Source organism: Trichogramma pretiosum, unplaced genomic scaffold (genome assembly GCF_000599845.2).
Source record: "Trichogramma pretiosum strain Unisexual culture from Peru unplaced genomic scaffold, Tpre_2.0 scaffold67, whole genome shotgun sequence".
Lineage (NCBI taxonomy): Eukaryota > Metazoa > Arthropoda > Insecta > Hymenoptera > Trichogrammatidae > Trichogramma > Trichogramma pretiosum.
Window position 1 is genome coordinate 744,673 of NW_019641691.1, and position 11,100 is coordinate 755,772.

At 29.8% G+C, this 11,100-nt stretch overlaps 3 protein-coding genes across 3 annotated transcripts; 1 reads left to right on the top strand and 2 right to left on the bottom strand.

Moving 5' to 3' along the window:
* Positions 1–163: 163 nt before the first annotated feature.
* LOC106651010 (corepressor interacting with RBPJ 1) lies at positions 164–1,183 on the top strand. Its single transcript, XM_014369334.2, has one exon. It carries the CDS (start codon positions 355–357, stop codon positions 1,144–1,146), a length of 792 nt encoding a protein of 263 aa, XP_014224820.1. The 5' UTR covers positions 164–354; the 3' UTR covers positions 1,147–1,183.
* A 204-nt stretch (positions 1,184–1,387) lies between these two features.
* On the bottom strand, positions 1,388–4,430 carry LOC106651039 (ribosomal protein S6 kinase beta-1-like). The gene is made up of 13 exons (XM_014369370.2): positions 4,206–4,430; positions 4,054–4,088; positions 3,617–3,791; positions 3,389–3,472; positions 3,141–3,274; positions 3,007–3,069; positions 2,776–2,904; positions 2,622–2,712; positions 2,426–2,545; positions 2,202–2,333; positions 2,027–2,134; positions 1,772–1,953; positions 1,388–1,690 (listed from the first exon to the last, which is right to left on the bottom strand). The coding sequence occupies exons 1-13, from the start codon at positions 4,302–4,304 to the stop codon at positions 1,624–1,626; spliced, it is 1,419 nt and encodes a 472-aa protein (XP_014224856.1). The 5' UTR covers positions 4,305–4,430; the 3' UTR covers positions 1,388–1,623.
* Positions 4,431–5,343: 913 nt separating this feature from the next.
* LOC106651080 (SWI/SNF-related matrix-associated actin-dependent regulator of chromatin subfamily A containing DEAD/H box 1 homolog) lies at positions 5,344–10,602 on the bottom strand. The gene is made up of 14 exons (XM_014369426.2): positions 10,475–10,602; positions 9,922–10,262; positions 9,653–9,833; positions 9,070–9,305; positions 8,614–8,981; positions 8,307–8,538; positions 7,816–8,149; positions 7,461–7,735; positions 7,254–7,391; positions 6,826–7,149; positions 6,403–6,704; positions 6,124–6,336; positions 5,944–6,050; positions 5,344–5,881 (listed from the first exon to the last, which is right to left on the bottom strand). The coding sequence occupies exons 3-14, from the start codon at positions 9,759–9,761 to the stop codon at positions 5,751–5,753; spliced, it is 2,769 nt and encodes a 922-aa protein (XP_014224912.1). The 5' UTR covers positions 9,762–9,833; positions 9,922–10,262; positions 10,475–10,602; the 3' UTR covers positions 5,344–5,750.
* Between the last annotated feature and the right edge of the window lie 498 nt (positions 10,603–11,100).

Here is an 11,100-nt window from a genome sequence, read left to right on the forward strand (position 1 = left end):
AAACATTGTAAACGTTAGGAACAGACGGCACTCGGCCGTCACTGATTTTAATAGCAAGAGTTTTTATTGTAGATGAGCTTCTACTCTACTACTCTACTTATCCACCTGCAGGCGCTGGCGACGTTTCGCCGTCGAGTGAATACCTCGCACACTATGTGTGCACACATTGTCAGTTTGTGTGTAATCGTGTCTATATGCTAACCCCACTCACTAAATCAATTAGCTGCAATATATTAAATTACACCACACTTCAAAACATAAGAGCATTTTTCGTGAAAAATCAGTGACACTTAACGAGTGTACCAATACGTTAATCTTACTCATTATTAAGATTCAACAAACCAACGATTCACAATGGGAAAAGGATTTAACAACTATATGTGTAAGAAGTTCTTTCATCCTGCTTCAAGGGATAACTTGAAACGAGTTTGGATGGCTGAACAACAAGCTGTAGCATATAAAAAAAAGCAAGAAGAGTTACGTACTCAGTATGAAAAAGAGCAGGATCTTTACAACAATAAAGCACTGTTGAGTAAAGAAAGTAAAGACAAATTGAGTGTCAACTTTATGTATGAACCTCCCCCTGGCGCAAAGAAGGAAAAAGAAAAAGAAGACAATGAACCTGAATTCAAGTTTGAATGGCAACGTAAGTACAACGCGCCAAGAGAAAGTTACTGCAAAGGAGACAATGAAATCAAGGATCAACCATTTGGCATACAGGTCCGTAATGTCAGATGCATAAAATGCCACATGTGGGGTCACATTAACACAGATAAAGAATGTCCACTGTACAGTAAAGCGATGAGTCTTGTGATGTCTAGCAATAGTACCAAAGATGAACCCACCGAAACCCATGATGCTTTAACATTAGTTTCGCAGATGAAAGAAGATGGATTAAAATTGAAAAAGTCTGCTCAGCAACATATAAGTGTACCCCAAGATGGCCATTTAATGGTATCTGAAGATGAAGAAGATCATGAGAGTGAAGATGAAGATATAAAATTTATTAGATCTTTACCATTGAAAGAGAAACTCCGATTTTTAAGAGGATTAGAAAAAATAGAAAAAAAAGAGTTATCTAAAATAAAAAAACATGACATGAAACATCGTAAAAAAGATAAGAAACGGAAGCATGAAAGAAGATAAAAAATTAAAATTGTGTGCATCTGTAAATATCAACATAAAAGTGTATGTTAAAAAATTCATTATATAAAATAAAAAACAAAATTATGTGAACAGTAGAATCACAGTTTTAAATTTAATAATTGTAAATAAACAAGTTAGTAATTTAGGTTTTTACATTTATTAATTTATGCATCAATATCCAAAATAAAAACAGTTATAGACAAATCAAATTTGACATGATACTTTTTTTCATATTCACTCAACTTTTTTTAAAATAATTTAAAAAATTTATCGTTATCCTGTCATATTGCAATTTAATATAATATTATTTTAAGACAAATATGACATTGAATTCATGGGCAACATTTTATGGATACTATTTACAAAAGATTTTCTTATGTCATTTAATTTAAAATAGTTATATACATGTAACGAATTCCACCTTCATTTGTTGAGATCAAACAAGATTGTTTCAATAATTCTTGAATCTTGTATATACTATTGATCATCTGATAGGTGAAAATTCATAAATCTACTAGTCAAATGACTAGGTTCATTTGAATTTCTGAATTTTGATAATATGGATTAAGTTTACAAAAGTATTCCATTTTAATTATCTTTCAAATGTTAACATATAATACTTTACCTTAACGGCTGATAATTTTCCATGGCTTCTTGAGATTCTGGCACGTGAGAATCCTGCAAGTTGGATTCAACAGTATCAATCTGTGATCCAAAAAAATTTCTTAGATCATCAGCTTCTGCCATTTGAAGTGAACGGTTTTGCATAAAGTTATCCAGTATGGAAGGAGCAACATATGTGAAACCCTAAATAAAAATTTTTTTAATTCTGTATCCATGTATGTACGAATGTAAATGATGAAATGATTGTGCAACTTACTTCAAAAACTCGATTAGCAGATTCACTAAGTCCACTGCATTCAGGAGAAATTATGGGATATTGTTGTGTAAAATATTTATCGAAATTTCGCACATCATCAGAGCTTGACTATAAAAGAAAACATTGTTTAAAATTGAAAACATAAATTGAAAAATCATGTATTAATTAATTTTACCATTTTTGGAACGAATGGAGGCTCTTCTTGTTTGGACAAAATCTTATTCCAATCAAGTTTTTCGAAAAATCTGTGTCTCTTAATTTCATTTGCATCAGCAACTCCAGATCCTAATCGTTTCGAAACATCCCTCTACAAAAAGACATTTGTAAAATTTAATATTACATGAAATTAGTTTAATATTTTGATTCTTGTTTTGATTATTGAGTTGAAATTGATTTTACCTTTAATAATTGGCGTATAATCCCTTGAGCATTATGTGTAATATGCTTTGGAAATTTAACTTTGCCAGTTTTAGTTATAAGTTCTATAGTAAAGTTTTTATGTTTGCCTAAAAATGGTGGCTGAAAATTGAAAATTTTTCTGTGAAATAAAGAATTGTATGTATAAAATTTAAAGTTGATTTTTGAAAACACAAACCTTTCCATTAAGCATTTCAAAGAGTATTATTCCCAGACTCCACCAGTCACAGGCTCTGCCATGTCCAGTATCTTGTAAAATTTCTGGAGCCCTAAAAAAACACATAATTGACTTGCCGTTTTGAATTAAAAATTAGTTATACACAATAACTTACATATATTCAATTGTACCACAAAATGTGTGGGTGACCGCATCGTTAAGAATTTTTTCCTTGCACAGTCCAAAATCAGTTAGTTTGATATGACCGTATTCATCAAATAATACATTTTCCGGCTTCAGATCTCTATAAAATGGTTAGTTATAAAAATTTAAATAATTGCATTATTTGTTATTCTACAGCTCAATGCTGAAAAATTATTGATTATCAAATGATAACATCATTTACCTATAAATAATTCCATTGCTATGTAAGTATTCTAACGCTAGTATGATTTCGGCTGCAAAAAAACTGTAAATTTGAAGTGTGATTAGCAGTTAGCTCTGCATATTAATTATAACAAAAAAAATTTAATCAATTACCTTGCTTGGTGTTCGAGAAAAATTCTATTTTTACCTAGAACAGTAAATAATTCTCCACCACCAAGATATTCTAATATAAGGAATAGTTTTCCTTGAGTTTGAAAAGCATAATGCAAATCTACAATGAATGGATGCTGTAAAAATCATCATATATTAAAATATAAGTGATAAAGAGTTGGTTAAAAAATAATTACCTTTATTCATATATTAAAATATAAGTGATAAAGATTTGGTTAAAAAATAATTACCTTTATAGATTGTAAAATATTTCTTTCTGCTTTGGTATGATCTATATCTTTTCTATTTTTTAATATTTTTGGTTTACTCATGACCTGATGGAAAAAGTTTTATTTGTAAATTTATCTACTGATAAAAAGTGCAATTGTATAATCTTGATAATTCAAAAACTTTCAAAGAAACATTTGCTATTTATCATTTTTTTGTACAAAGAAATTTTTCAATGTACTCATACTTACTTTCATAGCAAATATTTTATTTTTGTCCTTTCCAGTAATTTTTTGTACTTGATAAACTTTTCCAAATCCACCTTCTCCAAGGACTTTTTTGAATTCAAAATCTTGAGGGCCTATTTTTTCATTTCCAGGATTCAAGTCTCTTGCAGATAACTCAACTTCTTCATAATTATTCGACCTTAAGTATTAAAAAAATATACCTTGATATTTAATTTTTTTTAATTATAAAAATTATGAAAATTATGTAAGGATATTAAAGAAACAATTCTGATTTTATTAAAACGGTAAAATCCAAATAATAAGTAAGTAAAATTGTGCGACTATTTGTTAATAATAATTAAAAATGTAAATTGCGTTTGAAAATAATTTAAAAAAAAATATTTGTGCATGAAGAATTGTTAAAAGTAAACAATTTCATATTACACAATGAATGTACTTACTCAGAAAGTACTGCAGGGTTTACTTCACCGATATCCTAGAAAGAAAATATAATTTAGAAAGGATAACTATGATGAAAAATGGAAGTGCAATGGAAATGTTGTTACAAAATATTTAAATTAAGACTTGAGATTTTGAAGATTCGTATACTTACGACGTCCTTGTCGGAATCATCGCCTTCTATGTTACCATAGTAAAAATGGCCATATACTTCACCTAAACTGTCATAAGCAGAATATTTTGAACTAGCCATGCTGGAGTAAATTAGCAGAAAAGTTTCAGCGCGCAAAACTGACACCGAAATGCGAATCGCTATTGGTCGTGCACAATCAGCACAAATACGTTGTAGTACTACTACACAAGGTAACTATGAATGAAACGTTATTGTATGACTGCCGTCCAATCGAACTGCAGAGTGCAGAGCGCCGCACAGTACACACGCTGGAGGTAGCGACAATCTGTAATGAGTATTAACCGCACCACGACACGTTAGCCCATACTTTTGACACAATTACGCGTAAATGTAACTGCATATATAATATATGAGTCGTTTCGAATGCTTGAAATAACTGAATAGATTCCTTTGAAAAGGTTTACGATGAGTGACTGATATATTTAAGTGAAGAATGGGTTGAAACACGTGTCTTAACTCTCGAGTTAACAGGCTGCTTATAAGATGGGAGAACATCTAAGTTGCACTGATTACCAGTTGATACTTTCTCAAGAAGTTAATTTTTTTAAGAAAGTAATTTTTCTGAAGCATCTCAATTATCTTAAGCATCTTAATTATCTTCGTTATTCAAAAGTGGGCCACCGAAAGAAATTTCGGGCCTTATATGCTTACTTTTTATAGTTGGCTTGCAAACAATAAAAATTTATAGTACAATTTCTAATTTTTATTTTGTTAGGAATATATCGAAACCAAAATAAAATTTTTCCAACACTTTTTGCAAAATTTCTTCTGAACAAAGCTACGATTGTATTCATTTTGTAGTTTTCTGAAGAACATGATGAATAATTTCTGTTGATGTACATGCGGCTAGGTAAAATATCCCTTAGAAACCTCGGAAAATCTTTCTAAAAATTTTCATTTTTAGCCAGGTTTCAGTTTCTTCTTAAGAAGGAAAATAAAGAATCAAATTATTTTTTAGGTTTTAAAGTAAGGGCCTTTAAATTGGTTTTGTCAACAATGAAATAAAATAGGTGAACACTAGATTTTAGAGCCTAATTTAATATAATATACGTTTTTAGGGTATAGGCAATATATATATGATATATATAAAATACATTAGTACAAAATTACAAAAACGTGATTTATTCGAAATTTACAAAAAACATGCTCTATAAGCAAGATCACTTGTATAAAATATAGAAAAAATATTTCTTTCAAAATTGATGATTTAAGTCCAATGTCATAAAAAATAAAACTGAAAGATCCAAATAAGTTAAAATTGGTACATAATGTAACAAAAATCACCTAATCATACAATTCAAACAAAAAACGTTGGTATTTCAGTGATATACAAGTGACAGCATTCAATCAACTATCAGTTTGTACAATTATTTTCAATAAGACGATTTCACGATAATTTATATGATTTTTAGTATGCATGTACAAATTTTAAAAATATATTGCAAACATGTACCAAAATTTGAGGTAAAAATTGACCTAAACACTTTTTTCAAAAACCAACTGGTATTATTCATCAACTTCAAAATCATCTATATTACCATTTTTTTTGGGTGATATATTTATAGTTTTTTTTAAGTCGATTCCTAAAACCATTTTTAACAATTTTATTGTGCTTCCTTTTTCAACTGCTTCGTTTCCTGTGGAATAATCATTAATTTACTTATGATATTACTGTTTGAATAATTTTATTTTGTCTCACCTTCATTTCCAGTTAGTTTTTGTTCAAGATTGAGTTTTTCTTGGGCCATTTTGTACATTCCTTCTTCTATGGTATCTTTACCTAATAATCGAATTATTCGTACTGACCTAGAACATTACAATTTTAAATTAAATAATTTTGTAATAGATATTTTAATATATTAATATTATCTTTTATTACTTTTTTTGTCCAACACGGTGACATCTATCTTCTGCTTGTTTATCATTGTGTGGATTAAAGTCAATATCATGAATAATAACTGTGTCAGCAGATGTTAAATTTATTCCAAGACCTCCAGCTCTAGTAGATAAAAGAAAAATGAATATTTCTTTATTGTCAGTAAATTCATTAATCAGATCTTGTCTTTCCATAACTGGTGTCTGTCCATCAAGTCTAAAATATGATTGAGAAATTATTTCATTACATACTATCATCATTTTTATTTTTCAGAATACACACCGAAGGTACGTATGGCTTCTAAGAGTTAAATATTCTTCTAAAATATCTAAAACCATTGTGAACTGACTAAATATTAATACTCTGTGTTCTCCACTTTTTAGTTCTGGTAAAAGTTCATCTAATTGTTTCAACTTTCCAGATTCAGGAATCATATCTTGTGGAAGACCAAAACCAGCTATACTTTTATAGGTACGAGTTAATTGATGAATTTTATAATCTGACAACCATAAAAGATCTTCAAATGCATACTGAGCATTTTTTTGTTTCCATCCACTCTCGCCGATTAATCTTTTGGACATTTTCTTCATAAAAAAATACAAACATATAAATACAAACATATAAATACAAAAATAAAAATATAAATAATTTTGAAAAATCACTCTGAAGTTAAAATTCAGATATCCTTGTTTTATAGATACTAACTCGCAATTTATCTTCAGTATAATAATTTCTAATAAGAAGAGGATGATTTGCGAGTTTTCGCAGCTGCATCATCATTCCAACACCATCAACCTCAGATGTTTCTCGAGCTTCAGCTGAAAATTGTTCTACTAAATTTTTATACATCTCTATTTGCTTTTCGATCATAGGACACTTGATAACTTCATCACTCTTTGTTGGCATGTCATTTAAAACCTCAGACTTCAAACGACGCAATACAAATGGTTTCATAATTTGTTTAGCATTTTTAACTTGTTGTTCTTCAAAAAGTGGCTTATCGTCTGCTGATTTATTAGCATTGATTTTCTATCAAAAGAATCAAATGTTTTAGAATTTTCAAAAGGTTTTCGGAATATCCAATTCACTTTGAAGACAAAAGTTTTTTTATATTGAAAAATTAGATTACTTACTGGGTTCTTTGAAAATAAGCTTTTCAATTCTTCCTGTTTTTTAGCAAAAATTGATGGCATTACAAAAATGAGCAAAGACATCAACTCTAAAAGATTATTTTGCAGTGGGGTACCAGTCAATAATATTCTATGTTGAGCCTGCAAAAAATATTTTTCAATCATATTAAATATATGAATTAATAATTTACCTTAAAAGTAAATGCTTACATTAATTCTTATTAAATTTTCAAATCTTAGAGTGCCCATATTTTTTAACATATGTGCCTCATCAAAAATTACATATTTTATTGGCAAAACTCTAAACAAACGTCTCTCTTCTGGTGTACTGCTAACAAGATTGTAAGTTGTCAGTACAACATCTACATCATCCAAGTCTCCATTTCTCCAGCCATATCTCATTTGTCTGCGTTCATCTTGTGAACCATAATACTGAACAACTTTCAGATTAGGTGACCATCGTTCAAATTCATTACTCCAATTTTCTAATAAAAAGTTTTACATTTAAAACTTAAATGTGTTAAAGTTAAAAAAACTTGAAGTAATATTATTAATTAAGTAATACCCATTGTAGAACTAGGCACAACAATTAAATGTGGACCATCGGTCTCTTGAATGAACCCAGCTTCTTTTAAGTAGGTGAGAAAAGCAATGACCTGCACTGTCTTTCCTAAACCCATTTCATCAGCTAAAATACCATTAACTTTTTGGGCATGCATTACTGCTAACCAATTTAAACCAATTATTTGATAAGGTGCAAGCCTCAATTCTGATGTAAGACCTTGAGGTTGTTCTTTTATAGTTGCTGACCCATCAGCTATTGCTTTCTCTATATTTGATGAAACTTTAAGACATTTTTTCATGAGGATGCTTATAGTATTTCTTGTTTGTATTAAATCCTAGAAATATAGTACCATATTATTAATTTTGATAGATACAATTTTGAAATCATGATTGAAATGTCAATATAAGTATCCATATTTCATTATAGAGAAACGCAGCAATTATTTTTGAAAATTTAAACCGGAAAAGTCTATAAAATACAAGTTTTCTCACCTGTGCTGCATTCAGGAGTTCAGTATCTAAAAATTTTGTGTTTTGAAATTTTTCTACTAAATCTTTCCAGCCACTAAATGGTCTAGCTGCTAGAATTGCATTCACTTTTTTTTGTGAACACTGATGCATTAATAACAATTCAGTAGGCAAAGCTGTTTGCATAAAATTTAATACTGCTTGTTTATCATTAGTTAAATCATCTGTTACTTCATTATCTGAATCATCATTTTCACTACAAAAAATTTCATAATGTTATATACATAGTATTTTAATATACTAAAACTTTTTATATAAATTAGAATTTTACCTATCAAAAACTTTTTCTTTGCCATAATCATTGCCTTCATCGGAATCAACATCTCTATCCTCATCATCATGATTATATCTTTTACGTTTTTTTTTCTGATTATTTTTATGTTTCTCTGCTGGTCTTTTTTTTACTGTTGGTTGATGTTTTAAAACGGCAGTTTGGGTTGTATTTTGGGTTGTATTTTGGGTTGTATTTTGTGCTGTGTTTTGTGTTGTGTTATGTATTGCATTATGCGTTGTATTATGCGTTGTATTATGCGTTGTATTATGTATTGTATTTGGGGCTGCATTTTGTGGAACATCTTTCATCATCTCTTTCGCAGTTTCTAAATTCCAATTTGATGAAGATAAGGTCTTTACAAGAACCTAGAAAACATATTTAAAGGTCAATTAGTTCATTTTAACTAATAGAAGTCAATAATAAACAAATTTGAAATAAACTAAAAGTACATACCATAACATTGGTATTTGGGAATGACTCTCCTAATGCTCTGAGCATTTTTTCTTTTTCTGCACTGGTAATCTCAGAGTTAACTTCAGTAGTGGGTGGTTTTTTTGATTTTTCATCATCATTGCTATCAACTGTTGATACTTTAAGACTTTTATTTTCTTCGTCACTGTCACTGTCAACAATTCTTTGTACTGGTTTACGCCTTACATTTGCAGGACTCATGTTACTGTCTTCATCAGCTTTAAAGAGAAAAATTTTTGTTTCAAACAACAATCAAATTGTTAAGAAAATTGTTAATAACAATATACATTTTTTATTTTTCTTTGACCGTTGTTATAATAGAAGTTGAAATTTAGAAGTACAATGCATTTAAATTTTGCCAAGTGTTAGAAACAGTATAATAATTGTATTTCTGTTAGCATAAAATATAATCAAACAATCAAAACTAAAATCTTTCAAGTCATTCTGTAGGATTTGTAAAATTGTCTATTTTAAAAAAGATTTTCGATACAAATAAAGAAGTCTCAGGTATGAAGCTTTGTTAAAATTAAAAAAAATGAAGAGGTATACAATTGTTTAAACTTACATGTGATGGACATTTTTTTAACAGGCTTTTTTTGGAAACGAAACTTGCGCAGGATATTCAAAGGACCCTTGCCGTCGTCGTCGGTTTTTGGAGAATTCGAATCAGACATTATGTGGTATTGTTAGGTAAGGATATTTCAGACGTTGCTAGAACATATCTTTCCTAGGCAGCACATTTACCACTAAGGGGATAGCAGAGTAACGTTACGGTACAAAGGTACATATAGTTATAATACGGTGGTAAGGAATAGAGCGTTATATACAACGTACCGCATCTAGCTGACTTATATCCTCTTATACGCACGAACGTATATTGTAAGTATAGTAAAGACTGAATAACCTTGGCCCAGGCCGTGCAACAGTGTGTCGAAGTGTGTATGCTCGTAGTAGAAAATGTACAGGATAAGACCGCCAGTAATCTGAGGCTTGAAATTACTTCATTGGGCACAGTACGTTTTTTTCAATATTCGAAACTAGCCAACTTTTTCGGGAAACTCACTTTAAAAGTACTTGAACTTTTCAAGTCATAAAGTGTCTATATTGAATCGAAAGTTCATCATTTCATCAATCAGATAGTGTATTTTTAATGTAGTCGAAGTCGAATGAAAAAGCTGCGCAAAGGAAAAAAATTATGAATTTTCACGGCCGTAAACATTATTATTTTACCTGATACAATGTATACATAGGCTGATCAGATGTATACAATATATTGCCCATAAATTAAGCACATTAAAAAAGTAAACTAAAGTTTTAATATGAGTAAATTTATAAATATGAATATAACTCATACACGATGTTCTAATGCTTTAAAAAGCAAACCTACCCGTCACAAATGGTCCTTTTTCTTGGCTTTTTTTCATGACCTTTCCATGTCGAATTACGGTCTATGCAGCTTACTCATGTCAACATTTCGGGTGATTTGAGGAGATATCAAAGTCAGACGAAATAAAAATTTCAAGCACGATTTCTGAGATTCCCACTTGATGTTTTTGTAAACAGCTTCGTAGATTTCTAGAAATCAACAAAGTGTAGACATCAATATAACTTTTTAGAAACATATCAAGTGTAAATCTCAGAAACTTGAAGCTTTTTTAAAATGATCATTTTCCAATACATTTTTTCAAATTACCAAATAAATTTTTAGAGAGTAACGATTTGGAAAATTGGTTGAATTTTCCTCTTATGGGAAGACAATGCATCATCCTAACAAATAAGAAACAGGTCGAGCAAATTTGAAACTTGACTTTGCCCCGTGCTTTATGATGGTCCTGAAGCACTGTAGAAATGAAAAGGAATATTTTTTTTGGGTCTTCAGGGCCTTTGTAAAAGAAAATACGAATTTAAAAAATACGTTGAGAGCATCACAAACTCTGCCGCGTATAATATCTGAAGTCGACAGCTAATTCAATTTACTTTTTACTGACGCAGTGTATATCTGAGATCCCTTTG

Bases quoted from the DNA above. Each gene is read 5' to 3' on its own strand.
- LOC106651010 (XM_014369334.2), top strand. From the start codon at position 355: ATGGGAAAAGGATTTAACAACTATATGTGTAAGAAGTTCTTTCATCCT.
- LOC106651039 (XM_014369370.2), bottom strand. From the start codon at position 4,304: ATGGCTAGTTCAAAATATTCTGCTTATGACAGTTTAGGTGAAGTATAT. The intron at 2,905-3,006 runs GTAAATGATGTT...ACCATTTTATAG, and splicing joins AGCAATGGAATTATTTATAG to AGATCTGAAGCCGGAAAATG. The intron at 2,546-2,621 runs GTTTGTGTTTTC...TTCAATTTTCAG, and splicing joins TTGAAATGCTTAATGGAAAG to CCACCATTTTTAGGCAAACA.
- LOC106651080 (XM_014369426.2), bottom strand. From the start codon at position 9,761: ATGTCTGATTCGAATTCTCCAAAAACCGACGACGACGGCAAGGGTCCT. The intron at 7,150-7,253 runs GTAAGTAATCTA...TTCTTTTGATAG, and splicing joins GCTTATTTTCAAAGAACCCA to AAAATCAATGCTAATAAATC. The intron at 6,051-6,123 runs GTAATAAAAGAT...GTAATGTTCTAG, and splicing joins CACCGTGTTGGACAAAAAAA to GTCAGTACGAATAATTCGAT.